The sequence below is a fragment of the Mytilus californianus genome, unplaced genomic scaffold, assembly GCF_021869535.1.
Source record: "Mytilus californianus isolate M0D057914Y unplaced genomic scaffold, xbMytCali1.0.p SCAF_13, whole genome shotgun sequence".
In the NCBI taxonomy this organism is placed as follows: Eukaryota; Metazoa; Mollusca; class Bivalvia; order Mytilida; family Mytilidae; genus Mytilus; species Mytilus californianus.
This window is the reverse complement of record NW_026262615.1, coordinates 3,987,859-4,015,610: the sequence shown is the minus strand read 5'-3', so window position 1 is coordinate 4,015,610 and position 27,752 is coordinate 3,987,859. Positions and strand designations below refer to the sequence as shown.

At 31.0% G+C, this 27,752-nt stretch overlaps 1 protein-coding gene across 3 annotated transcripts in view; it reads right to left on the bottom strand.

Moving 5' to 3' along the window:
* Nucleotides 1-1,341: 1,341 nt before the first annotated feature.
* Nucleotides 1,342-27,752, bottom strand: part of LOC127723028 (sodium- and chloride-dependent taurine transporter-like) — an 83,208-nt gene continuing 56,797 nt past the window's right edge. For 2 of the 3 annotated variants that reach the window (XM_052229439.1, XM_052229438.1), the window contains exons 2-14: nucleotides 26,461-26,641; nucleotides 24,645-24,776; nucleotides 20,854-21,142; nucleotides 20,472-20,604; nucleotides 18,568-18,702; nucleotides 11,626-11,729; nucleotides 10,548-10,672; nucleotides 9,309-9,421; nucleotides 6,678-6,815; nucleotides 5,841-5,940; nucleotides 4,976-5,076; nucleotides 3,415-3,591; nucleotides 1,342-2,227 (exon numbers count right to left, since the gene is read on the bottom strand). In XM_052229439.1, coding sequence (XP_052085399.1) covers nucleotides 2,009-2,227; nucleotides 3,415-3,591; nucleotides 4,976-5,076; nucleotides 5,841-5,940; nucleotides 6,678-6,815; nucleotides 9,309-9,421; nucleotides 10,548-10,672; nucleotides 11,626-11,729; nucleotides 18,568-18,702; nucleotides 20,472-20,604; nucleotides 20,854-21,142; nucleotides 24,645-24,776; nucleotides 26,461-26,614 — 1,920 coding nt within the window. In that variant the 5' untranslated portion in view covers nucleotides 26,615-26,641 and the 3' untranslated portion in view covers nucleotides 1,342-2,008. Of the gene's footprint in view, nucleotides 2,228-3,414; nucleotides 3,592-4,975; nucleotides 5,077-5,840; nucleotides 5,941-6,677; nucleotides 6,816-9,308; nucleotides 9,422-10,547; nucleotides 10,673-11,625; nucleotides 11,730-18,567; nucleotides 18,703-20,471; nucleotides 20,605-20,853; nucleotides 21,143-24,644; nucleotides 24,777-26,460; nucleotides 26,642-27,478; nucleotides 27,497-27,752 lie in introns of those variants that run through there. The other variant, XM_052229437.1, reaches the window with a different exon arrangement.

Sequence of the window (27,752 nt, the reverse complement as noted above, 5' to 3'; positions counted from 1 at the left end):
CTTGGTCTACTCTCGTAAATAGTTTCAAATGCAGATGAACCATTAATCCTCTTAAATACCATTTATCAAGTACTTCAGTATTGACATCATTTAAATAATAGCTTTGCATTTCATATAAATATGCTTAATGTTTAATCTCCTAAGGTTGTTGTGCCCTTAAATGTTCAATGTTTATTGACTTTCCAAAGATTGTTGTCGATAAAACATCGTAAAATGGTATTCCAACAGTACCTGTTTTACGGACGGAAGTCATATCAGGTGTTTGATTGAATTCATTACCATCGTTGCAGCTATGAACGTTTATTTTTCTCAAAGAAGAGTATATGACATTACCTAGACCAATGGGAAACTTAATATGCTATGATAACATCTGCTGCGTCGTTTTTTGTACCATATATTTGGCGTATATTCATTTTACAGTCACTGTGTTAATTAGGTACTTTTACAATACCTTTTTGGTTCTGTTGCAGTTGATCTAGTTTTTTTCTAAATGATTACGTGCTAGAACGCATGATTTTTTTTTAAATCTCGAAAACAAAAGACGAAAAAAAATGAAAACAATCCTTTATCAATTTATTGCGTCTGAAGCGTTCTTCGAAAATATAGTTTTGAAAATAGTTTGCCCAGTTGAATGGATTTAAAAAAAGGAAAACAAAGAAGTGCATGTATTATCGATGCTAATACCAAAAACTATTCCAAAAGTAATTCGAAAATTCGGAAGGGTGACTTGGTTATAACAGTAAGTTTCGACTGTAATACCTAGATTGATAAGTTCGGCCGTTTGGTGGCGCTGTACGTTTATTTACTACATCCGGTCGTGATTTTGACGATTCGTCAGAATAGTCATCTTACCTGTAAGTTTACTATTGTTGTTAACATTTAACCCGTTAATCGATTGACCGTCGAAAGAACCGATTATATTAAAATTCTCCAATGCAGGATGAATAAGGCAAACACTAACATTTACACTGAATATGATGTATATATAAATAAGAAGATGTGGTACGAGTGCCAATGAAACAACTCTCCATCCAAGTCAAAATGTATAAACATTTAACAATTATAGGTCAAAGTAAGGCCTTCAACACGGTCTAATCTATATAAAAAACGAAGAAACGAGAACCACTTATGAACCACACCAACAAACGACAACCACTGAACAACAGGCTCCTGACTTAGGACAGGTGCATACAAATGCAGCGGGTTTAAATGGTTTAACAGGCGCCAACCTTCACCCTAACCTGAGACAGTAGTGCAACATTACAACATAAAAAGACACACTATAAAATATCAATTGAAATGGCTCAACTCGAAAGGCATTTAAACAAAAACAAGTAAACATACACTGAACGAATAAGTTTGATCTATGGCACAATATAAATACAATATTAAAACGTAGATGCCTATGCATAGACGTTACAGGTAGTAATAAAAAAAATTTAGGAAGAGTGTCAATAAGACAACTCTTACCTGGGACAACATGGCGTTAAATAAAACAACTTTCACAGGTAAATTTAGTTGTTAGAAGTACAGAAGTAAATATTTTTTATAAATTAATAAATTTGTTGTTCAGAGTACGAGTACAGAACTGAAAATTTATCGTCATACAAAATCAAAGGTGGTACATATTAAAAATAGTGAGACGAGATATAACACAAAATAAGTAAACATTAAATAACAGAAATGCATTACAAATTGTGTCAACAGGTCAAATTAAAGGTAGAATATATGCAGTATAAAATTAACAGAAATGTTTTTTTAAATACTAAAATACAGATGAGTGCGGTCAAAAAATTAACTATCTAGGATCAGTTAAAGCAGACATTAAACAAGTCATTAGTTTTATTAAGATAGTCATCACGTTTGCTTGATAAGTTATTTTGCTGTTCATGTTATGAACCCAAACATTTTATACCTTAAAATATACACTATATATAAGCAATTGATCACATTTGAAATAAGTAACATATATGCAATAGTATTACAAAAGTTGATGCATAAACTGTCTCTAAACTTTTGTACCATTGTTTGCATATGTACCATTTTCCAGTAGAGCTAGTTTTGTTTCTAATATGTCTTCTTCATAATGCTTATCTAATGAACATTCATACGAATTATCATGGCATTTCGATTTTGCATTACAATTTCCTATACTCTTTTCTCCTTTATCCTTTGGTCTCAGTTGATGGGCTTGTAATCCCTGGGGTTTTAGAAGTAAATGTAAAGTCTGAAATGAAAATATTTTTTTTGTTTCAAATATAATATCCACAATGTTTTTGATAGATTGTTTTTAGTACAATTTACCATCGATTGAATATAGATTTTTCAACTACAGAACTCGGATTTAATACACTTGAGACAAACAATCAAATGCAATGCTTGTTCTTAGCCAGCATATTGACAAATAGTGCTTTACTGCTTTATTGCTGTTCCAGTAGCATGTGTATGAATGGGTACCATATGACTACTTGATAAGCTTGTATTTTACTGAAAGATCAATAGGGCCATTTCGAAATTAGGCAAATCAAAAATTTTAAATCTAATTGTGTTTTGTTTCTCATTAGAATAAACAACCTGAACACCTTTGTAATGAATAATCAATATATTCCTATCGTTTATATACTAAATTCCTTACTATTTAACAAATGCAAAAAAAAACACTGTATAAATGATGGAAATAATTATTTGAATGCATTTGTTTCTTTTCCTAAGAATAATTGATATACTCTTAAGCAAATGAGCCATTGTTATATTATAGTTCGTTTCTGTTTGTCTTACATTTTAATGTTGTGTTTTTGTTGTGTCGTTGTTCTCCTCTTATATTTGATGCGTTTCCCTCAGTTTTAGTTTGTAACCCGGATTTGTTTTTATCTCCATCGATTTATGAGTTTCGAACAGCGGTATACTACTGTTGCCTTTATTATTCACCTGGCCCCATTTATAAAATAATCAGGTGATGCAGTATTATCGGTATTATTGCCAATTAGACATTAATTCACCAAGACCAAAACACAAAATGTGAATGTTCATTTTGGTTGCTTTTACAAAAGAAAAAAACCAAGACAAAACTCATGTTTCATTATTTGTATAATCATTGGTATGGTTGCTAAATACTTTTTTTCAGTTCTTATTGCTTAGATACCACATATTTATTACAGTAAATAACCAGAAGTTATTTATTACAGTAAGTAAACAGAAGTTAACGTGAAATAATATGTCAAATTACAGTTCGAATATATCTTAAAAAGAATAACCTCATTCATGACAAACTTTGTTTTTTTAATCTTTGCTTTACAATAAAAGGTGCATCCACCTGGATGTCAAAATAATATTCATACACACTTTTTTGTAAGTGTTTAATTTAAATTCATTCTACAAATAATACTTTTGTTATCACTGTAGTGGCTTTCTTACCTGACAGTTTAGCTTATGGCGCCATATATTGAAAGGTATCATGAGTGGAATGAACATGACTGAAAACGATGCCATACTCCATCCTATAACTATTGCCCAACCTGGATACTCGTAAACACCAGATGGTCGTTTGTATTCCAAGTTTGAATAATTTATAATGCTCATAAGAAACATGCCCTAAAAATAAAAAGGCAAACAAGCTGTTGATTTTTTTTAAGGTTAGATTTTTCTCCTTGAGACAGCAACTGTATACGTACGTAAAGTTGTAATGCTTTTTCATTTCTGAAATATACTCTCATAATACTTTTATTTCAATACACTTTTATTATGTCTTTGTTTTATCACTAGCCAACGAACTTTACATTCGAAATCCTATATGTTATTATGCATGTAAAATGAGATTATGAATTACATTTAATTGACTTTCCAAGTTTAATTGTGTTTTATTTAAAAACATAATTTGTATGCCATCATTTTCTATGTGTGACCCTACATGCCGTACAACCAGGCAACAATTATGTCATTTTTCTGTGATGAAAATAAATTTATTGTCAAAAGTTTTACTTCTTGTATAAACTGTTGTTTTTTTTTGTTTTTTTTTTAAATTTTAACAATAATATAGTTACGTATTTTGATGGGTTTGTACCGAATGTGCCATAGTGCCTTCATTTTTGACTGAATCGGCATTTGCATTGACGACAAAGCATCCTAACAAAGAGACGTTTTCCCAACCCTTAGTTGCTCAGTTCGGTGTTCATGTGATTTACTCAGGGTTTTTGTCTTGAATTCATCGGAATCTTGTTTTACTTCTTATTTTACCACGTTTCAGGGACTTTCTACTTGTTTGTCAGACATGTTTTTAGATATATCACCACCTTTGTACTTTAATGTGTTACTACTTACTTGTAACAATCATATGTATGCTAACATTTTATTCATATTATTAGTTAAGCTGTTATCATATTGTTTACAAACTAAATATGTTAGTTTAATACACTCTCTAGATTGTGTATATCAGTGATAATTGCTACTGAATTACGACAACAGTGGTTAATCGATTTTAAAATCTCGTAAATTGATAAGAAGGGGAAAAGTCAATGTAAAAAACAAAAACCCATGAAACCGCTTACACGTGAAAAAGAGCGTCTCTTGCTACGCATGCATCACCAGCCATACGAATTTACACTGAAAATGTCACAATCGCACATAATTGGTAAGATAACAGATCAGACAACTAAAATGGTATCTAAAGATCTAATACCACAAAAACATGTCGCTGGTGAATTAAGACACTTTATAAGGTTGTTTGAAACTAATTGCAGAATGATTTTTGACGGTTGTTTGTCATATAACTAATATTTTCAATTCTATATAGTAGTAAACAGTAACAGTGTGCAAATAATTTTTACAAAAGTCAAGGTTTGAGCTTTTAACTTGTATTTACATAAATAGAAATACTATTTTTTTGTCTTTTGAAATAAAACAGTACAAATAATTTGGTTTCAATTAAGGTACCTGAACTAGCATAGAAAGTATAAGTGAATAATTTATGAGTACTTACTAAACAAAACATTGGTGACAAAAATGTCCAGCAAATAGCCATGTATGGATTGATTCTGCGCCCTAGCATCATTTCAACATTGTCATAGAACCGTCTGACTCCTTTTTACAACAAACATATGATTATCAAATTTCATTATCAAATTTTAGATTATCTCTGGATTTGTAAATATGTTGTTAAAACATGCATTACATGGATTAAACGTGTTAGTAATATGCTGACGACAGATGGTGTCGTGTAAATTTTTTTGTTGAATGGTTGAGTGTTCATGCATTGTGTTTTTGTTTATACTTTGTGGTGTGGGATTTGTTCATCGTTGAAGGTTGTATGGTGAGCCAAATTTCTTTGTTTTTCTAAATTTACACTGGCAAAAATAAAAAAAAAAAAAAAAAATAAAAAAAAACAACAAAAAAAAACAACACTTTGATTAGCAGGACTTTCATGTGAGTTTCACTCTTGAAATGTGAGTTGGCATTAATCTAATCCAAACGAGATTTATTTTTAGTGTTTGCTTTAAAATATCTAATCTAATAAAGCATATAACCGTTTTTTTTTTAAATATTAAGAAAAACCAGAATAATACTAATATTTAACACACACACACATACGTGTCATTTAAAAATGTTTTAACGTGTAAGATGTGTATTTTTACCGTCTAAAGTTTGTTTCGTCAAAATACTGATTAAGTGAATTTAAATTGAACATGATTTGAACTAGTGTTCCTTTTTGAATTTAAATAAATTATAAATGATTTCAAAAATATATTTGTACAATACTTAACTAATTATTTAATGTGTATAATACATTAAAGAAGAACATGTTTTGCGAATCTAAACTATAAATTTAGTATTTTTTCAATACACACCATAAACCCAGGCTACAGCAACACATTCAAAAAATCCTATTAACAGTATGATGATACACGTAGAGTAAAAGTTGAACAGCTCAAAAACGTAAATACCTCCCTGTAAATAATACAAAAAATTTTTAATATGAAACTTTTAGATAAAACTCAGTCACCTGATATCAACCCCGGTTTTTTGTGGGGTTTTGGGTTGCTCGGTCTTTAGTTTTCTATTTTGTGTTTTGAATATTGTTGTTTGTCTCATGGTTGTTATTAGACATTAGTATGTAAGATATTAGTTAAGATACATTTAAATATTGTGTTGCGTATCAACTAAACATCACTTGAATTGAGGGAAACACTGTAAAATTGTATTATTTTGACATTTGTAGAATGACATGGCAAGAAAGCAAACTTGCTAATATTATTTTGAAACAAAATAAATTATGAGTCCATATCATTCAGCTTTTATAAATACGTTTGTATATATCGTATTTACAAATGTAATGTTAACCTATTCATCTCAACTTTAGAATCGGAGATTATAAGAGCGGGAAAAACGACGTAAATAAATTTTCAAATGATATGAACGATGGCTTTTTTATACGGAGCTTTAAAACGATAGATGTTAATTTGTCAGGTATAATATGACCTGTTTTAGTGTGTAAAATTGGTCTAATCCAACACATTGTATTACAAATGACCCTGTTGACGCATAGGTGTCTATGTGTGTGTGTATGTTTTTTGTGTCATGTACTGATATTTTTTTTCATTTTCTACATTTTGACTGATTTACATTTAGCTTTTCTTATTTATATATTGATGCTAGTTGTTTAAATCATTAACTAAAAGACTTACATGTGTTACCATACAAAGTCCAAGTAAGAAATTCAGGAAGCAAATAAACGCCGTGAAAGCCTCTTTTCTATATTTTCGTCTCAAAACACTAGGCCATTGATCAACTATTGCCGTAACAACTGCCTCAACACCCACAAACTGCAAAGAACAGAGGTTTTATTACAAAGGATTCTTAATTTCTTAATTGGTATTGGATAGGTTTAGTAATACAATATGCTAATTTTTTTAATCAATGATTAGTTCGGGTAGACATATAACTACCCCACACATTCAAAATAGATTGTACATCTATTATTTAATGCCTAGAGAAATTCTGTTTCTGACTATCACTGATAAATGTATACCCTCCAGAGCAAGAAAAATGTGCATGTATATCAGTTATTACATACTACTAAAGACAATCATGGGTACGGTTAAATAGCCAGATAAGCATTTCAGGTAGTTCAACAAGATTGTTTTATTCCTCTCAATATTATTGTCTATGATGGGTAGCTAACTCATTGACAACAATTACGTATCTCCTTATTCATATATATATATATATATATATAAACAAGAAGATATGTTATTAATACCAATGAGTCAACTCTCCTTCCAAGTCACAATGTAAAAAAAGTAGACAATCGTAGGTTAAAGTACGGCCTTCAACACGGAGCCTTGGCTCACATCGATCAACAAGCTATAAAGGTCCCCAAAATGACTAGTGTAAAACAATTCAAACAGGAAAAATAAACTGTCTAATCTACATAAAAAACGAGAAACGAGTAACACTTATGAACGACATCAAAAATCGACAACCACTGAACAACAAGGACAAGTGCATACAAATGCAGCGGGTTTTAACGTTTTAATAAATATTTCCAATTGTCAACTTTCCATTTCACAGCAGAAACATATGCTCTGTCGCATATTAAAGCTTTTTCAGATCTCAACTAATATGTCACGCTCTTATATGTTCAAACCAAGGTAACTTCACTCACATGGTTAAGCTCCTGACACAGATACTGATGAAACAGAGTGACCTATACAAAGTGTCTATGACCTAACTGACTAGCAGCATGTTTTCTACGTCTCAGATCATTATATACCAGAATAGTCATCTAATATGTTGTACTACATTTTGAGTACTTTTCATGATTGTGACATTTTGACTAATGTGGATTCGCATTGAGTTGATGCATGCTGCATAGCAGGAATTGCTGCACTGTCGACGAACCAGGTCTCCTTATTTTTTGTTTTTCCCTCGGTATTATCTTGTTATCGTTATTATTTTCTTAATTGATTTATGAGATTTGAATAGTGGTGCACTAATGCTGTGAGGGGCCTCAGTGGCCGCGCGGTCCAAGTAGGGTAATTTGATCAAATCGATTAACATCATGTTCATAAAGGAATAAAGAAATTAATACGACACATTCTTCAGCAACGTTGTAATATGAATATATATGGTGTACAAATTTTTGCACCTCATGTTTGCAGTATACCATCTTTTCCGCAAGTTTATTGTTTTCTGTTTGTTAATAAATTAATAATTACATCTATTTTGTTACATCTTGTGATCCGTTTATTTGGCAATCGCTAATGGCAGTCAGCAGGGATTAAGAACATCAGTTGTTCGACCTGCTAGTCAAATGCGTTTTGTTAAAATATACTTTTTCACTCATTTGGTCTTTTGGAAAATGTTGTTTGTGCTGTTTTTAGACCCCTCTACCAAGAAATTTGTTTTGCATACACACGTATAAAAATTGTGGTTTTAATCCAACGCAATCATAGGTTTGAACGTTTTTTTTTTCAATTTAGACTTGTTTATATTTTTTCGTTTGGGCTTGTATTATATTTGCTTTCGGGTTTATATGATCCGTTCATCCTATTTTGACTCTTTCAAAATTCAAGAGTCTATCCTAAATTGGGGTGAATTAGATGGCCTTCCGAATACCGTTTCGATTCCTAACATCACTGAAGAAACATTAATTGTCGAAATCCGGATATTGTGTTCAAATTTGTGCACCTCATTTTTGCGGTATACCATCTTTTTCGCAAGTTTATTGTTTTCTGTTTGGTAATACATTAATAATAAGATTTATTTTAGTTACATCTTGTGATCTGTTTATTTGGCAATCGCCAATGGCAGTCAGCAGGGTTTAAGAACATCAGTTGTTCGACCTGCTAGTAAAATGCGTTTTGTTAGAATATACTTTTTCACTCATTTGGTCTTTTGGAAAATGTTGTTTGTGCTGTATTTATACCCCTCTACCAAGACATTTGTCTTGCATGCACACGTATAAAAATTTCGGTTTTTATCCAACGCAATCATAGGTATGAACGTTGTTTTCAATTTAGACTTGTATACATGTATATATAAATATATATGGCTTTTGTCAGTCTTGTATGTTTTTTTTTAATTTAAGTTCATTTATATGTTTTGGAGTTTAATGTGACGTCCATTTTCATTGAACTAGTACACATTTTTGTTTAGGGGCCAGCTGGAGCCTGCCCCCGAGTGCGGGATTTTCTCGCTGTGTTTGACCCATTGGTGGCCTTCGGCTGTTTTCCGCTCTGTGTTCAAGTTGTTGTCTCTTTGACACATTCCCCATTTCCATTCTCAATTATATATATATATATATATGTTCATACCTGACTATCAAATCCAAGTAAAATCACCATGAAGAAAAACAAAATAGACCAAAATGGAGCAGCTGGCATCATCGATACGGCTTTAGGGTAAGCTATGAAAGCTAGTCCAGGTCCTGTATAATGCATGTTATAACGATTAGAACAATAAACATAAGTATCATGTGGATATCCCTTATTCCCCCCTTAGCATTTAAAATATTACAAAAAAAACAAAGTGAAAGTAAAATGAGCCGTAGTATTTAAAATAACAGAAATGGTACGCGTACTTGATTAAACCATTTATAACTGTTTTTAAAAGTTCATTATAAGTGTATTATTCTTGTTAAATAATGAGTTAAAACTTTATTCTTGATATTTGTAAAGTAAAAAATAAAAGCCTTTCCCCGTAAAAAAAAAAAAATAAAAAAAAAATGACAGATGTATTAGAAACATTCAGCCGTACAAATTCAAGTCTTTCAATCTATGTAGGTCATTTTTAAAGTCCGCTGTGTCTGTGCACCTAAGAGGTTACGACACGAATATCCTGTTCAGATGACAGATTTTATAAAATAAAAAAATATAATAGTCAAATTGTAGTATTAAATTTTGAGTATTGTGAACAGAAATTCAATTTCATTGTTAACCAATCATGAAATGATTATTTGTAAAGATGATTATATATGGTGTATCTGTGCATGAACTTATAGAATAGCTCTGGACATGATGAAAGGACATTTCTTTTACTGAAACAAGATGAAAAATGTAGTTTAAACTCTCACACATATTTAGGCAATAGTTAGGCTACGTAACAGTTTTTACGTTACTTTGTCTCCAGCTTAGCTTTTTCTCTGATTAACAGTTCCGTGCCCAGGAAGAAATATATAACATTTATAAGATAACTCTAATAACTCCAGTCAATATTGTTTTGTCTATTTATATTTAAACAGATAACTAATCCTCATCTACATATTTAGGGGTTTATGATCATCCTTTATTTAGGTTTTTATGAATATTGATAAAGATAGTTTCCGAGGATTATAACAAATAGTGGTCAAGTGGATATTTGATGGAATCAAGGGAAATCGTTAAGATACTCTTGGTATGTTGGACAACATCTATCGTCTACTTTTTAATTGATTTAATGTGTAATTGTCATTTAAATGTATAGTACCCGGACAATAAAAAGATAGCATTCGGCAATTTGGTTTCGTTTTTTTGAGTTTTGAATATTCTTGTTTTGTTTGTGTTGCTTTTTCTAACCTGACTCAGCCACTTTGTCTATGGACGTTTCTTGTACGAAGGCCATGTGACCCAAAATTGTAAAGATGATTAATCCAGCTAATAAACTGGTCCCAGTATTTGTACATGCGAAAATGATGCAGTCTCTGTGAATAAAAGAAACATTTCGAAACTGCCCTTAAACGAGCAAATTGTCCGACCTATTTTTACTTTTTTTACTCGTTGCCCTGTGTATATTTTCCCTGACTGTGTATGGTCACGTACGTGTACTTAAATTCATTGAAAAGATTTACATTGACTTTTACCAGTTTAATTTTTCGATATTCTGAAACATGACAATAGAAAAATTATAGCTAAATACATCTACAACATATCACGTTTGCTTGTCAATACAAATATCAAAGTTTGTGCATTAATGCAATTATCTCAAAAGTTTACAGATATTATTATCTTAGAAATATTCACTAGTTCATATAAAAATTTCATAACGCTGAATGTAATATAATTTTGTTTTCTTCCATAAATAAATATTTTTTTTCTAAAATATACTAGCAGCCCTCACTCATTGCACTTGTAGTTATACTATTTGTTAATGTTATTAAGTTCATTTACCTTTAAAACTTGGTCACCTCCATTTAATTACTTTTATGCTAATTATGATACATTTCCTTGTTGTCATATCAATCATACTGTACATGTATATATTTTTTTTTTGGTTGGTGCCCATATATCAACATTCATTAAAAAGCATTTCGCTTGACATGTTCACATCAATTTAAATAAATATACACGAATGATTTAAATATAGTACATATATTTTTGCGGAGTAGTATTGCATAGAGTTATTTTCCATGTTGGTAATTGCTATGCATTGGAGATAACGTTTTCTACCTTCAATACCAAGTTTTCGTTTAATGTTTTTGTGCTGTACACGTTTAAATAAGGGTTAAACCTCCATAAAGAGGTGTTTCTACTTAAAGAAGGCTTATACACAGAAAACGTTTACCTGTGTATTAGTGGTTAAAAGGGAGATTCCAAGCCTATATAATAGGTTTTCGATATTTGATTTTTCGTAGACATTATAAGCTACATAACATACTTGTAGGAGTTGTGTTTGAACTTGTTGAAACTTCCAAGAACTGTGAGTGAACCAACTCCAATAGAATAAGTGAAAAATATTTGAGAACCAGCGTCAACCCACACCTGAAATTTAAGAACATAGGATTATAATTACAACATTATTATTAATTGTCAACCTGATTGTATATACTTCAACGATCATTATAACTTTGTATTTGTTGTACCGGAAAAAGCACTTGTTAAATGTAAAATATGTTTTCAGTGTTTCAAGTCAGGCAAATATAAACTGATTATAAAATGTTTTCATAAATTTGTAATGATGGATGAAAAGTCAAAACTGTTCAACGGAACATTAATGTTTGAAATGTAGAAAACATCATACCCAGTTCTATTATTAAATCGAATCAAAAACAAACCTCACAATCATGAAATGGGTATCAATTTGTAGAATATTGTACCATTTTGAACTCATTTACAGTAGGTGTTTTCAGTAAAAAGGTCAAAACGTAGAGAAAGCCTCTGTTGTTGTTAATATGCATTACATAAACATTAAGTTAAACTCTTCAACGCATATTTTATTTATTCCAAAATATCTAAGGATGACAAACACGCAACGATTATTCTGTATTAGTCTGTCTTCAATATACACACATGAAGGTCGCAATAATCTTCACTGACATTAATATACGTATATATCTACAGACGTACTTAGTCATTAGAAAATTGCTTATGTATATTTTTTTAAGAAAAAAAAACTGTTCTAAGTTCACATCAACCTAATTATTCATATCAGAGTCTTAGACAAGGGTAAAGCTTTTTTAATGACCTTCATAATGTTTAAATTACAACAAAATTAATGTGCTCGCTAAATTCAAATGGCATGCATATAATTTAAACAACAGAGTTTAGTAAGTACCATAAAAGTAACGTGACTCATTTTTGAACACACTAACGTATACTGTACGACAATATAAATAGGAATAAAGGAAAAGCAGAATGTCTTACTGTAACACTACTTTTTTTTATTTATCGCTTATGAGATCATCATATACAATAAAGAAGAAGATAATTTGGGAAAACTATAATAAAAAAAAAAAAAAAAAAAAAAAAAACGGTTCTTTAAAGGAAACTCAGGTTTGTAATAAAGACTGAATTAAACGAGGTATGGTCTCAGGTTTGTAATAAAGACTGAATTAAACGAGGTGTGGTCTCAGGTTTGTAATAAAGACTGAATTAAACGAGGTGTGGTCTCGGGTTTGTAAAAAGGACTAATTTAAACGAGGTGTGGTCTCAGGTATATAATAAGGACTGAATTAAACGAGGTGTGGTCTCAGGTATGCAATAAAGACTGAATGAAACGAGTAGTGGTCTCAGGTTTGTAATAAGGACTGAATTAAACGAATTGTGGTCTCAGGTATATAATACGGACTGAATTAAACGAGGTGTGGTCTCAGGTATATTATAAAGCCTGAATTAAACGAGGTGTGGTCTCAGGTTTGTAATAAGGACTAAATTAAACGAGGTGTGGTCTCAGGTATATAATAAGGACTGAATTAAACAAGGTGTGGTCTCAGGTATGCAATAAAGACTGAATTAAACGAGTAGTGGTCTCAGGTTTGTAATAAGGACTGAATTAAACGAGGTGTGGTCTCAGGTATATAATACGGACTGAATTAAACGAGGTGTGGTCTCAGGTATATAATAAAGCCTGAATTAAACGAGGTGTGGTCTCAGGTTTGTAATAAGGACTGAATTAAACGAGGTGTGTCCTCAGGTTTGTAATAAGGACTGAATTAAACGAGATGTAGTCTCAGGTATGTTAAAATGACTGAATTAAACGAGGTGTGGTCTCAGGTATGTAATAAAGACTGAATTAAACGAGGTGTGGTCTCAGGTTTGTAATAAGGACTGAATTAAACGAGGTGTGGTCTCAGGTATGTAATAATGACTGAATTAAACGAGGTGTGGTCTCAGGTATACAATAAGGGTACTAAGTACATGCTCATGTATTAAAACTTGTTCCATTACTAATTCAAGAACCTGATCCATATCGTTCATACTATTCCGTTGAAATAAGTGTACCTTTAATTATAGAAAGCACAATATGTACAAAGCAAGAAAACAGTTTATGAATTTGTTCAAACATTTCATTAAGGATAATGTAATCTTGTGACCTTCAAAATTCTTTATTACACAAAATGAATGTATTTATTGTGTATATTTAGCATGCATATCATTTACACAACGACTTTTAGTAAGTGAATCAATCATCAAATGTACGTAATTCCTTTTTTTTAACGGCATAACATTAATATATTAGCGACTTAGATACGTTCTTTCTCAATAGTATACTGATCGACAATATAAATCGATTGAAAGGGAAGACAGAGTGTCTTATTGGTAGGATTATGATTTTGCAATCATTTTTTGTTTGTTTGTTTTACTTATGAGTACAGCGTGTACAAAAAGACAAGAAAATATTAAGAACCATAATTGGCAGAACGATAAACAAGGCTATGCTCAAGAGAAAAAACGATGAACAGACAACCGATAGTCCACAAAACACCATACAGAAAAAAAAGACTGACTAACACGAGCTGTGGTCGCAGGTAAGTTCAACATGGACGAAAAAAAGAAAAAGATACTATTGGCAAAACAGGAACTGTAATTTGCAGAAAATAAACAACACGTTTCTCAAAAGAAAGCGACGAACAGACAAACGCTATATTGAAAAAATAAAGACTGCATTACACGAGGTGTGATCTTAGGTATATAATAAGTGTACAAAGTGTATGCTCATGTAGTAAAACTTGTCCCATTACTCATTTAAGAACCTGATGCATGTAAAGAGAGGTGAAAGAACCTAAAGGTTCTTTAAAACTCATAAGTAGAAAATTCATACAATTCACTTCTATTGAAATGAGTGGATTTGAATTTACGAAAGTTCCAATATCTACAAAGCAGGAACCACAGTCCTGATGAATATTCAAAATCAATTTGTTCAATATTTTTATCAATATTTTCATTAAGGGAAAATTAAAATGGAAACATTAAAGTCCTGAGTAAGACATTTCTATTGGCGAATTTATTGATATCCATAATAACTAGGAAGATTGATTAATCGCTTGTGTATAAATATCACCTTTATAAATAGCCCTACTGACCTAAACAGAATCATTTAAAAGACAGATTCTACACGTTTGTTCTTTATTAATAACATTATTGTTAAAAGAAAAACATGCAATTTTTACAAATTTCTTGATTGTTTTTTTTTATCATATCGATTTGTGGAAATCAAATATTGTTTTGGATTTCTTATTTATAAAACAATATCACAAATTATAAGATAATGTATTTTGTTGTTGTTTTTAGAAAGAAAAATAAAACGTTCTAATTATTGACACCATCCTGTTTACTCACGTCAAAATTTTATATAAGGGTAATGTAACCTTGTGACCTTCATAATTCTTTATTACAACAAAATTAATGTCCTTGCTACATTTATTTGGCATGCATATTAATTAAACAACAATGTTTAGTAAGTGAAAACATAATTAAATGTACGTCATTCAATTTGTAAAGTTCTAATAATAATAATAAGTTAGCCATTTAGGTACGCTGCATTTTTGTTTTTTTACTTTTTTTTCAATTGTATACTGAACGACAATATAAATAAAACAAAAAGGATTGTGACTTTTTTCTAGAATTTGTTTTGCAAAACGTTTATTTTGTCATTTATAAAATAGAGACGAAGGATAACAAGGAAATTTTTAAACTCATAAATCGAAAACAAACTGACAATGCCATGGTAAATAAAGAGCTGCGCCATTGGCGCATGATACGCCCGTTGCTTTTTCAAAGAATAAAGTTCCATAACTCCTCAATGTCATATCAAAAATTTATAAAAAAAAACTAAAAGGAGGTAATTGTTATAGATATAAACACCAAATGTTCATGGAAACCTCTCAAAAACACTTTTGAGTTATTGTCCGAAAACTGGAAAATCAACCCTTTTTTATGAATAAAATCCAATTACTCGGAAACGATATACCTAAAATTTATAAAAATCGAAATAGAGCTTACATCAATAGATATAAACAATTCACCAAAGTTTCTTGCAAACTGGTGAAAGTGTTTTTTAGTTATTGTCTAAAAGCTAGAAAATCCCCCTTTTTTAATGAATAAAGCCCCAAAAGTCGAAAACGTAAAATTTAAAATTTATAAAAATCCAAAGGGAGCTCACGTCAATGATATAAACAATTCACCAAAGTGTCATGCAAATTGGTTAAAGCGTTTTTGAGTTATTGTCTGACATGTTGACGACGGACGGACAGACGGACAGACGGAAAGACGGACAGAGAGACAGACGGTCAGACGGACAGACGGATGAACGCACAATGGTATACTATAATACGTCCCGTAAACGGGCGTATAAAAACGAAAAAAAAAAAAACAGTACGTAAAGCACAGCATAGAAAAACGAAAGACGAAGCATTATGAACCCCATCAAAAACCGGGTGGTGATTTCATTTACTCCGGAAGGATAAGTTATGATTATGCGTTCAACTTGGACAAACGAAGAAAAAAAAATAACACTCTGGGGAAATCAATAATAAAAAAAAAACATTTCCGTGTTCAAAAGAAAAACGGCGAACATACAATCAAAAGTTCACAAACCATCTCACAAAAAATAAAGCTTTAAAAACACGAGTTGCTATCTCATGTATAATAGAAGAGTTCTAAGTGTCGTTTCATATGGGGAAACAGGTTTCGTTACTCATGCTTTAATATAATACAATAATTCCTATAATCCCGTTTTTACGTGTTGTTTCTGAACCAGAACACACACTTTTATACTTTTCTCCATAATGTGTTGATGTACGTTTTATCCAACATGTGTTAATTTCCTTATTCTCAAACATGTGTTGATAAAATCTTCTCCACGTAGATGATAATTGCCAAGCAAAAGATAAAAAGAGGACTAGAACTTCTCAAGTTATAGATGGGGATTCTGCATTTAGTGTTTTCAGATCTACTTTTCATGATAATTGAAATAAACGTTATTCCTACCAAATGATATTTCTTATATCTATCTTGTGTAAGACAAAAGGGACACTCACACTTTGTTACATAGTGTAAATCTATAGAATGAATTTCTCCGATGGAGGATTATGTGTTGAATGATTTAGATTAGGTTTTAAATGTTAGTTTTAATGCTCTGCTCTTTTTGATAAATTCAGTGTCAAATTTTATCCTGTTATCAAGGTACATAATCACAACAAGCATAAGGTTTTAACAACACGCAATTTATCAATGTGTTTATGCAGTGCAGTTTTCTTAGCATTTATTCACAAACATTTAAAAAGAAAAATCATGTTTTACGTTTTTACTTTACTAATTGTTATTATGTTACATAAGTACCTTATATTTTCCTTATATAATACTGTAATCTTTTTGATAAATTCAGAGTCATATTATATCCTGTTACAAACAAACATTTCAACATGAGAGAGAAAAAAAAAAAAAAGGTTTTTAATACAAACTATTTATCAGTGTGTTAAAACAATGCAATTTCGTGTTCAATTTTTTAAGTTATTTTTCTTCAAAATGATACAAAATTCATCTTTTACGTGTTTACTTTACTAATTGTTTATATATTATTTATGTACTTAGGTGAGGTTTAGGAATTTTTGTCAAAAGATCGGACTCCTTGATTTTTTTCCTACGAAACAGGGTAAACTATTTTGCCCCATTATACCCATTTTTCTCTTCATATAAGATTTCAATAGCTCATGAAAGGTCATTTATCAAAATTTAAGCAGATTCTAGATTTCTTATCTTTTGATTTGAGACCCAAATAATACCAATGCAAATACAAGTTAAAAGTCCGAATCAGCCTTTTCCCGCCATATTTTAAAAATTAAGTATCCTGAAAAGGAATTCCATAACCTATCAATATTTTTAGCTTATTTTGTTCCTTAACTAATGCTCTTCTGACTTAAAGTATCAATTTAAAATTCTAGATTTAAAGTACATCCTTAAGTGCCTTATTTTTTTCTGTTTTTACAATGAAAATAATTGTCTTACCAGGCTGTATACTAATACAATAGAGACCACCAGACAATTACACTTTTCTGTTTATTTAGGAAAGTTTGTGTTGACAATAAAAATTATAAAGTGAACTAATGTTGTCTCCCACACTATTTAAAAGTTTAAATTATCTGCATTAGTTTCCAATATTTTTAAACCCACTTAATTTAAAAAATAAGGGGTGTGGTATGATTACCAATGTGACAACTATCCACCAAGTTCAAATGATGTTGATGTGAGCAATTCTAAGCTACCGCACGGCCTTCAATAATTAGAAAAACCGATACCGTATAGTCGGTTATAAGAGGCCCCGACATGAAAAATATTTACTAATTTAATTGAGAAAACTAACGCCTAGCAACATAATTTACAAAAAACAAATATGACAGCAACAACAAAAACCACTGAACAACAGACTTCTGAGTTGTGACAGGCACATACAGAATGTGACGGGGTAAAACATGTTTGTGGGCCCTCAACTCTCCCCTAACCTGGGATAGTGGTGTAACAGAACTTACAAATGTTTTCAGTTTCTCGAAAAATATCAAGACACTTTTTTTTTAAATGTATATGATTGCTGCATCATGAACACATTCATGATGACACGACCTTCCATAATAATGTGCACTGATAAATTAAAGAAAAACTTGATAGAAAACGTGTTATCATGGTTCTAGCAAAAAAAATGTAATTATAAGTTTTGAATGCTTCATTTAGTAATTTTATAGGGCTGTAAAAGCGTTTACCGTGCGCACATTTTTATTATGAAGCGCTTCCGCGCTTCATACAAAATGTACTTCGGTCAACGCTTTTACACTCCAATACATTTACCAAAAAAAAGCATTCAATTCTTAAGTAAACTGTGACTTACCTGCATAGACGCAAGTTTACTTAGATTAGGCTTCAAGTAATATATGACACCATCAATAGCTCCTGGTAACATTGAATTTCTTATCAATAAGATGAACATGAACAGATAAGGCGTTGTAGCCGTAAAGTACATAACCTGTAATTATAAAAATAACTTATTAGCACCTGATATCACCCCGTTATTTTGGTTGGGTTCGTGCTTCTCAGTATTTAGTTTTCCATGTTGTGTTTTGTATACTGTTGATACTGTTTTAAGCCGTGGCATTGTCAGTTTATTTTCGACTAATGAGTTTGAATGTCCTTAAAGTATTTCTCGCCTCTCTTATATGCATGTAATGTGTCCGGTTTCAACTCTAATTCTCTCGGATAGTCTTTGGCTCGATGTCAGTTGATCATGAACACACCGGTTTATGTAAGGTTGATTGAATGTAAAAATACAATCTGAAAACCTGTAGAATTTTGAATTTCTTATATGAACATGTGCACAAAGATTTGCGTACACTATTCCTTTTGATATTTTGTATAATGCATACTTTCCGAGAATACAGTCATCTTTGAAGACATTCCTAGGTGTTAAATTTGAAACCAGTTATATAAGAGGAGTGGTGTATAAAAAATTCTGCTGGAAATTCGGAGGTGTAAATCGAAGCTGAGTGTACAGAAACTTTCAACATGTTCAAGCTCATGGAACGTTTAGGCGACTGCAACAACTATTCTACTGGGTTGTGTAAATTACTTTTTGTAAAGCTAAATTGTATTGTTTTCTCCAATAATTATACCATCTTCTCCATTCAGCATTCTTAAATATTTTTACTCTTTGCCCTAATAGCAATTTTAAGTACTTATCTCTTAACTTACTCAAAAAATAGTAAATTAATATAATTCGTTTGGCGGCAAGACAGATATCTTAGAAACCATTCATTTCTGCAATACTGTAGACATGCTGAAGTAGGTTGTTATCATCGGAATTTCAACGCACAACACTCGTTCCTGGGTTTTAATTTGCTAATCCGTGACTATTTCACCATTCGCAACAATATCGTGATTTTCTACAAACTATTTGCATAAAAAATATTTACGCGTTTTCACTTGATCGTAAATTTAGCAAAAAAAAAAAAAAATTTCACGCTGACAGTATCATTTTTATGCCATATCTGAGACTCCTCATGAGGTTTTTGATTATTTGATTACCAGACCAAATATTTCATGATTATTTGATTATTTGATTTTCTTGTTTAAAAATATAATTAATGATTATGTGATTATACTGGCAAAACAATTGTGATTATGTGATTACTTAGACACCCCCATGAGGGGACCTCATATTTGTTAACTTGACGAACAGTTTAAAATATTTATAGAAAAACGTCATTTTTGGGGCCCTTTATAGCTTGCTGTTCTGTGTGAGCCAGTTTACTTTTACAAATTGTGACTTGGAGGGAGAGTTGTTTCATTGGCACTCAAACCACATCTTCTTATGTCTATTGAAATCCGTGCAATTTATAAAGTTTTGTTTTCCTTCGTCAGACGACTTAAACCCACAGCGAGTTCTGACTGCGTCATATCTAATACAAATACGTCCTTGCTATCTACAGAACAGTATGAAAATAAAGATGATAGTACAGTAAGATCATAAAAATGATAGTACAGTATGAACATCAAAATGATAGTACAGTATGAAAATCAAGATGATAGTACAGTATGAACATCAAGATGATAGAACAGTATGAAAATCAAGATGATAGTACAGTATGAAAATCAAGATGATAGTACAGTATGAAAATCAAGATGATAGTACAGTATGAACATCAAGATGATAGTACAGTATGAACATCAAGATGATAGTACAGTATGAACATCAAGACGATAGTACACTATGCAGATTAAGATGATAGATCTACGTACCTTTCCTGAAGACTTTATTCCTTTACATATACATAGATACACGGCAATCCAGGCAAACAACAAACATAAACAAATATCCCATTTTATAGCTCCAGGCTGATCAATGCCATCAGAAATTCCTAGGACTTTATTTCTAAAAGGTAATTATATTTTTCTTATCAATTAAAAGATCTCATTGCAATGATATTGTGATTGAAATATTGTGTATATATATATTCTAAGAATTCCGCTTTTGAAACATTTGAGATAATAATTCTACTCTTCCATTTTTATGAAGTACTACTTTCGCCCCTTGTAAATTATAAAAATTAAGTTTTTTTCAAATATTGAAGATGACTCATTATTTATCGGTTGATACTATAACAGAAATATTAAAACTCACTCCCAGAATTCTGTAACCGGATCCAATACCAACTGGATTGATGTATTTTGCACAGCAGAAAGAAACGGAAGAGTATAATTTGCCATTTCATCATTTTGTAGACTCGTATTTGTGAAGTTTCCGCCTTCTATAGTAAAGTCTTTGCAGTGTACGTTCCATTCATGACCACAGCTGGCCCAAGGCAGTTCACTTGTAAATGAACTAAACCAATAGTAAAAGGCCCATGCCATGATAACGTTGAAAAAAGTATTGGAGAAAAACATGATGACAGTTGACGCTATCCCTATCCCTAACAAAAAAGAAAAATAAGATGTTTAAGATGCTATTTAAAAGTAATGCATATAACTTGATCGACTAAATATATTCCGGGCATCACTATTGACAACTTTTGCCGAGATACAAAGATATAACTTAGTATGCTAGACGCGCGTTTCTTCTTTGAAAGATTCATCAGTTGTTCTCGAATGAAAACAGTTATATGGCAACATCGAAGACGACATTGAAAATCATTGAAACCAAACAAATTTCAAAATTTTAAACCGTTTCTGGCTCATAAGACATTTGCGGAAACTGTCATACATCTACGATTAGGATTACAATTACACTTACAAGTAGCATTTAAATACTGGGTCTTTTAAATGTGTGAATACAGTTCAAAACAAAGAGTTGTTCTATAGTTGAACAACGGGATTTCGATACAAAATGGCATCTTTGCAGCTTGAGGTGGAATCGGGACAACTTGGACACAAATGCAAATTGGGCTAAGACAACTCGGGCCAATTTAAAGAGAACTCTGACCAGTTTGACACACTTGTCAGACCAGCGGATCTTCGTGGTTTTTACGTTTGATCTGATTTTTGTTTGTTTTTTGTCAAGATTTTTTTTCTCCTCAGTTTCCCCTAACTGACTATCTTAGCTTGATGTGACAACTTGTCAGTTTGGAGCATTACAATACGTTCCGTTACTATAAATTGTTGCTTTACGGCCTAACGAGATCAATAAGAAAAAAAACAACAACAAATATCATACAATGCAATGAAAATTTAAAGCAGATATATATTCGTCTTTTGATATACTGGCCCGTGTTGTGATAAGTGATCCTAGAAATGTTTCAAGATGGTTGATATGCTTTTACCGCCAGGCACCAAATGTTATTTGTCGACTATTGTTAGCAACAACTAGATTCAATTTATATTGTGGTTTGGTATATAATCCTTATTTGTCAGCGGTCTCAATTATTTTAACTTTGTTATTATTGGTAAAAATATACCATGATTCGTCAAAATCTGTTGATTTTTCTTATCGTCATAATGAACTATATGTTTCTTTGTGGAGTTTATGTGGACTTGTTTTGTATTTTCGTCGCTTTCTTTTGACCATGGTAGAGTCTTTTTTCTTCGACTTATTGGTTCTAAATGCCCATTGCATCGTTTTCTCGTTTAAAAGAAATAAAAGTAACTTAAATTGCATTAAACATATAGATGCATTACATTTTAAATTAAATCAAGAATTTCAAGGTATAGACCCCCAAGAACTCCGTTTAAATATTCTTAAATCACTCAGGTTGTCTTTTAAAGTACAATGATGTCTGTGAACCTATTTTTAGATTTGATGCAAATCAAGTTTTTTAAACGATGATTTTTTTTTATTTCTTTAGATATAAAGTAGTTAATACATGTTACCAAGTAAAACTATACTACATCATTTTTGACTAAAGGGACTTTAAGCGCTTGTAAAGATATTTGATACGGGGATTAAATGGATCCGCATCTTATTCAAACACTTGACACATCATTTATTACGAGAAATTTCTATATTTCATTAAGAATAAGTTATAAGCTGATATTTTGAAAAAAATTGCCCACTCAATATTTAGTTACTACATGCATCATTAAATCAAGAAACAGTAGAAAAATACCGTTCATTTTATGTGGCAAGATCTAAACGTTATTGTTAAAAAAATCACGAACTATTTAAGTCGGTTAAGGAGCATTTACGGACACAGAAGTATAACTGTATAAAAGATGTACGCCTCCCAATTACCAATTTTGTAAAGCGAGTGGAACTACTAATACGAAAAAAAATGAATAAATGATAAGTGTATTTCGTGCATTTTTTTATGGATGAAGAACACCGATTAAACATGGCAGCATTACATGCCCTGATGCAGACTCCACCAGATGTAAGGTACACATTTCATTTATCATCTGATTATAACCCTTGTAGTTCTAGCTTGACCACCGACAAAACCATCTTTTACAATATGGGAAAAAGTTAAATCGCAAAAATACTGAACTCCGAGAAAATCCAAAACGGAAAGTCCCTAATCAAATGGCAAAATTAAAAGCACAAACACATCAAACGAATGGACAACAACTGTCATATTCCTAACTTGGTACAGGCATTTTCTTATGTAGAAAATGGTGGATTGAACATGGTTTTTTGTGCTAAACCTCTCTCTTGTATGGCAGTCGCATCAAATTCCATTATATTGACAACGATGCGTGAATAAAACAAACAGACATAAAAGGTAAAAATGTCAAAATAGAGGTACAGTAGTCAACACCGTGTCACAATCTTAATCGCAACAAAAACAAACAAATATTTAATAAAGAAGCACAAAGAAGCATATGTCACATTTAACAACCTCGTTCATTGCTTACTTATTTTTGTATTTTATTTGTGTATGCAAATCAACCCATAAAGAATCGTGGGATTTTAAGCACTGGGACATAATCGTAATTTTAACATTAACTCAGGCGTGGAATCGCGTGTTTGACGTCAGAATGTAAATGTCACACAGGTAGAGATATAAAATAATTTTGTCGTTCAAAGTATGCAAAAATTATAATAGAACAATAACACAATGGCGGGATGTTTAAAGTACAGAGACACGTACTATATTATATTATAGGCACTGATGTATACTTTTTGAATGGGAGAAATGTGTTCACTTGTTTTGAAAGCAAACGACATTCTTTTTACCGGTGAAACTCCTGAAACGTTACTGAATCCTAAGCTTTCCCTAACGGGCAACAATCATTTAAATGCCATAATACCCCAATAGCTCAAAAAGTATAGTATCTCTTATCTTAAATAACGTTATATCTCATATATCAAATAACGTAACGGTTATATCTCATATATCAAATAACGTTATATCTCATATATCAAATAACGTAATATCTCATATCTCAAATAATAAAATTGAGAATGGAAATGGGGAATGTGTCAAAGAGACAACAACCCGACCACAGAACAGACAACAGCAGAAGGCCACCAACAGGTCTTATATCTCACGTATCAAATAACATAATAGCTTATAGATAAAAAATACACATCCAACCCTTATCAAAACAAAGTATCGTTTTTTTGTTCTAATTAAAGTATATTACATCTTTCAAAACAAGTATCCAACATCTTAAATGGACAAGTATTTCATATCTTGAATAGATAAGTATTTCATATCTTGAAAAGAAAAGTATTTTATATCTTGAATAGACAAGTATTTCATATCTTGAAAAGAAAAGTATTTTATATCTTGAATAGACAAGTATTTTATATCTTGAATAGACCATAATCCCATATTTTGAATAGACAAGTATATTCCATATTTCTGGTAACAAATTAATGAAACATACACCTGATCTCATTTTAAAAATAAATTCCATATTTCAATATAATCAAAAAGCAAAGATATAAAAAAATTTAAAAAATCAAAGTAAAAAAATAATAATCTATAATTATAAATATACTCAACGTTCTGTTGCATACATTCTTGGAAATAATACCTTGAAATAACGGACATATTTTCCATGCATTTAGGCCAGCAACGCCCATGAACTGTCCAACGCATACTTCTAAATAAAATAATGGTATTCCGCCAACAATGCAACATATAAAGTACGGAATCATAAAAGCTCCTGCAGAAGAAAATTGTTTATAAGAAATATTTTTTTTTGTGGAACAATAATTACAAAACTCTTGTGTGATATATGCGAACATACAACAGTCAGCAAAACAAATCTAAGTACATTTTGTTAAATAAGTTGAAATGGGCAAAGGAACAAGGAAGGCTTGGGTTAATTACATGCCAACAATAACAACTTCAATTCAAATAATTTACATTTACAGCTATTTTAAATATGAAATGTAATGAATTACATTACATTACAAGTACATTCAGTCTGAAAAGTAATTAATTACAAATGAATTACAATTAAAGTACTAAACACTGTATTACATAGGACACAAATTCAAACCAGCTTGCACGGACCTTTGAAAATGTAGAGTTCAACGTTGAAACATTTGTACAACTATTGTTCTAGGTTTTCATTTTTTTCAAATTTTATTAAAAATGAATACACGTTATGTTTCAAATGCTTTGTTATCTGAGTATGAAATACATCATTTATTGAAGTTTAGGCCTTCTGAAAATCTGTTGTATTTCAGTTATTGCAGTTCGTTAAGGGTTTTTTTATTAATTTTTATTACTTTTATTGTTTTTTTCATAATCTGATGTAATCAAAATACAGAAAAATCAGTATTTTACATAAAGGAGGATGAATTGAATATGGAAACATAAAAAAATGCTATAACAAAATTTTTATTGAATAAAACGAACACTATTATAAATCTTGTGCGTCCAAATTGCTTTCTGGTTTAAAATTCATCAATCCAGCTCAAACCTAAACACTTTAAAGCCTGGGTGCGTAAGTACTAAATACGCTGTGACTTTACGTCCAAAATGGACATAACAATATATTAATCAGTTACGGTCAACTTTCCCTGAGGCATTATATATATGACATCTAGATATATATGTTATAAATTATGTCATTTGCGAAGCACTGACCACTTAGGTGATTTAACCCGCGGTGAATAACAATCTTCTAGCAGTATATCATATGTGAATGCATTAACTAGTTTGCAAGGTAAACATACATATTAGATTTGGCACTAAAACCACGGGATAGTGTTGTACTTGTTTAATTGTTTAAGTGGACGAATATATCCCGAGTCATATTTTATATCATTATCTTCATGGTTATAACAACAAATTTATAGAATAAATGTAAATGCATATGTAGTGATTTCAATCTTTTAATTGTTTTATTGCGATAAAATTACTTAAACGAAAATGAAGATTATTATAGATGCAATACATATTTACAATATTCGTATTAATGTTCTTAAAACATATCATATAAAGCTACAACTAAATTGTTTTTTTTTTGTAATTTCACTTATTCGTGTGAGTTGACCAGAGAAATAAAAAAAATGTGAAAACGTTCATGCTTATACTCCGATGTAATTGAAATTATTTTTACAAAAGTAATTCATAGTTACATGGCAAAAAAGGCATAGTTCATGTTATTGAAAATATGCTCAATCACACATAATTTTTAAATACTCACAGGTTCGTAATTAAATAAGGGTAATTACAATTACATTTTCAATTCTCCAAAGTATAGTTCAAGGCATTGTTCAAAATTCGAAACTTTATTTGTAATTCTTAACTTAAAGAAAAAGCTGCTTTTAAATTAGCATCAATGTCTAACTAGTTATTTGTATAAACAAACACTTGTTAAACAGTACTGTACTTACCCCCTCCGTTCTTGTAGCATAAATAAGGAAAGCGCCAAACATTACCAAGTCCAACGGAAAATCCTATACATGCTAACAAAAAGTCAAAACGTTTACTCCACGTCTCACGTTTTTTTATTCCTCCTTTTTCCTTAACATGACCACCTTCTCCCATCTTGACTCTATCTCGAATAAGCTGAATCTATTCGAAATGATAATGTGTACCATAAGACAGATTGTTGACAACAGTCATTTATTATAATTGCAGTTCATTCATCGTTCACAACAGTAACACCTGTATTTACCGAATGTTTTCTTGACTACTGTGAAACATGCGTACAAATATCAATCTATTGATATCATAATTTTCCATCGCATGACTTAAAATGATATTTTGTTATTTTGATGAATTGTTATATACATTTAATTTTATTTTCATTATAGAATATAATGTCTGTTGTTAACAAATATGTTTAAATAGCGATAACATTCAGTTATAACTACTTTGTGTAATCTGCAAAAGAAATATCTGAGTTAAAAAAAATCTATTGAAATGAATGTTTGACATATTTATCAGGCAGGGGTCTTTCATAACTTCCTATACTAATATATTTGGTCATTATGGAAGCCGTACAGTGACCTATAGTCTGTTTTATATATATTTAATAGCTGTATAGTTGGCAATCATACCAAATCTGGTATAAATTACCTTTATTGTATTCATGTAATTAACGTTAAAGCTCTTTAAATATACAACTTAACCTTAGAAAATGGTGAATTAAAGTTAAACAATCCAATACAGTGTGCATATCAACGAACATAAACGGATCAATTAATACTATTTTTCAAAATTAAGTCATAACACATCAGTTTGATCAACATACAACGCTTGCACACTAAATTTGCGTGAGTACAGCAGTTCAGAGTTCACGATGCAGTTCCTATCGTGCAAATATAAATACAATAAACAAACAGTTACGTCAATATACTTCTGAAACAGTTCGTTTGTACTGAGTGTAAAGTAAGAGGATTAACAAACCAAATATATTAGCAACATATCGTATTGAGTCTTCAAATCCCTTTGAATATTTAAACACAATGAATGATACGTTAAGTATCCAATCAACAGTAGTCAGTAGTTTTTGTTTAAATTTGGGGAGATTATGGCAATCATTTGATTATTTCTGTTTGATGTATCAAAACATTTTCGACTTAAAGTTAGTCATATTGAAAAGACACATGTCAGTTTATTGTTGAACCCTCAATGTATAGACGTATTTCTGATAATTATATCTTATCGACATTCACCCACA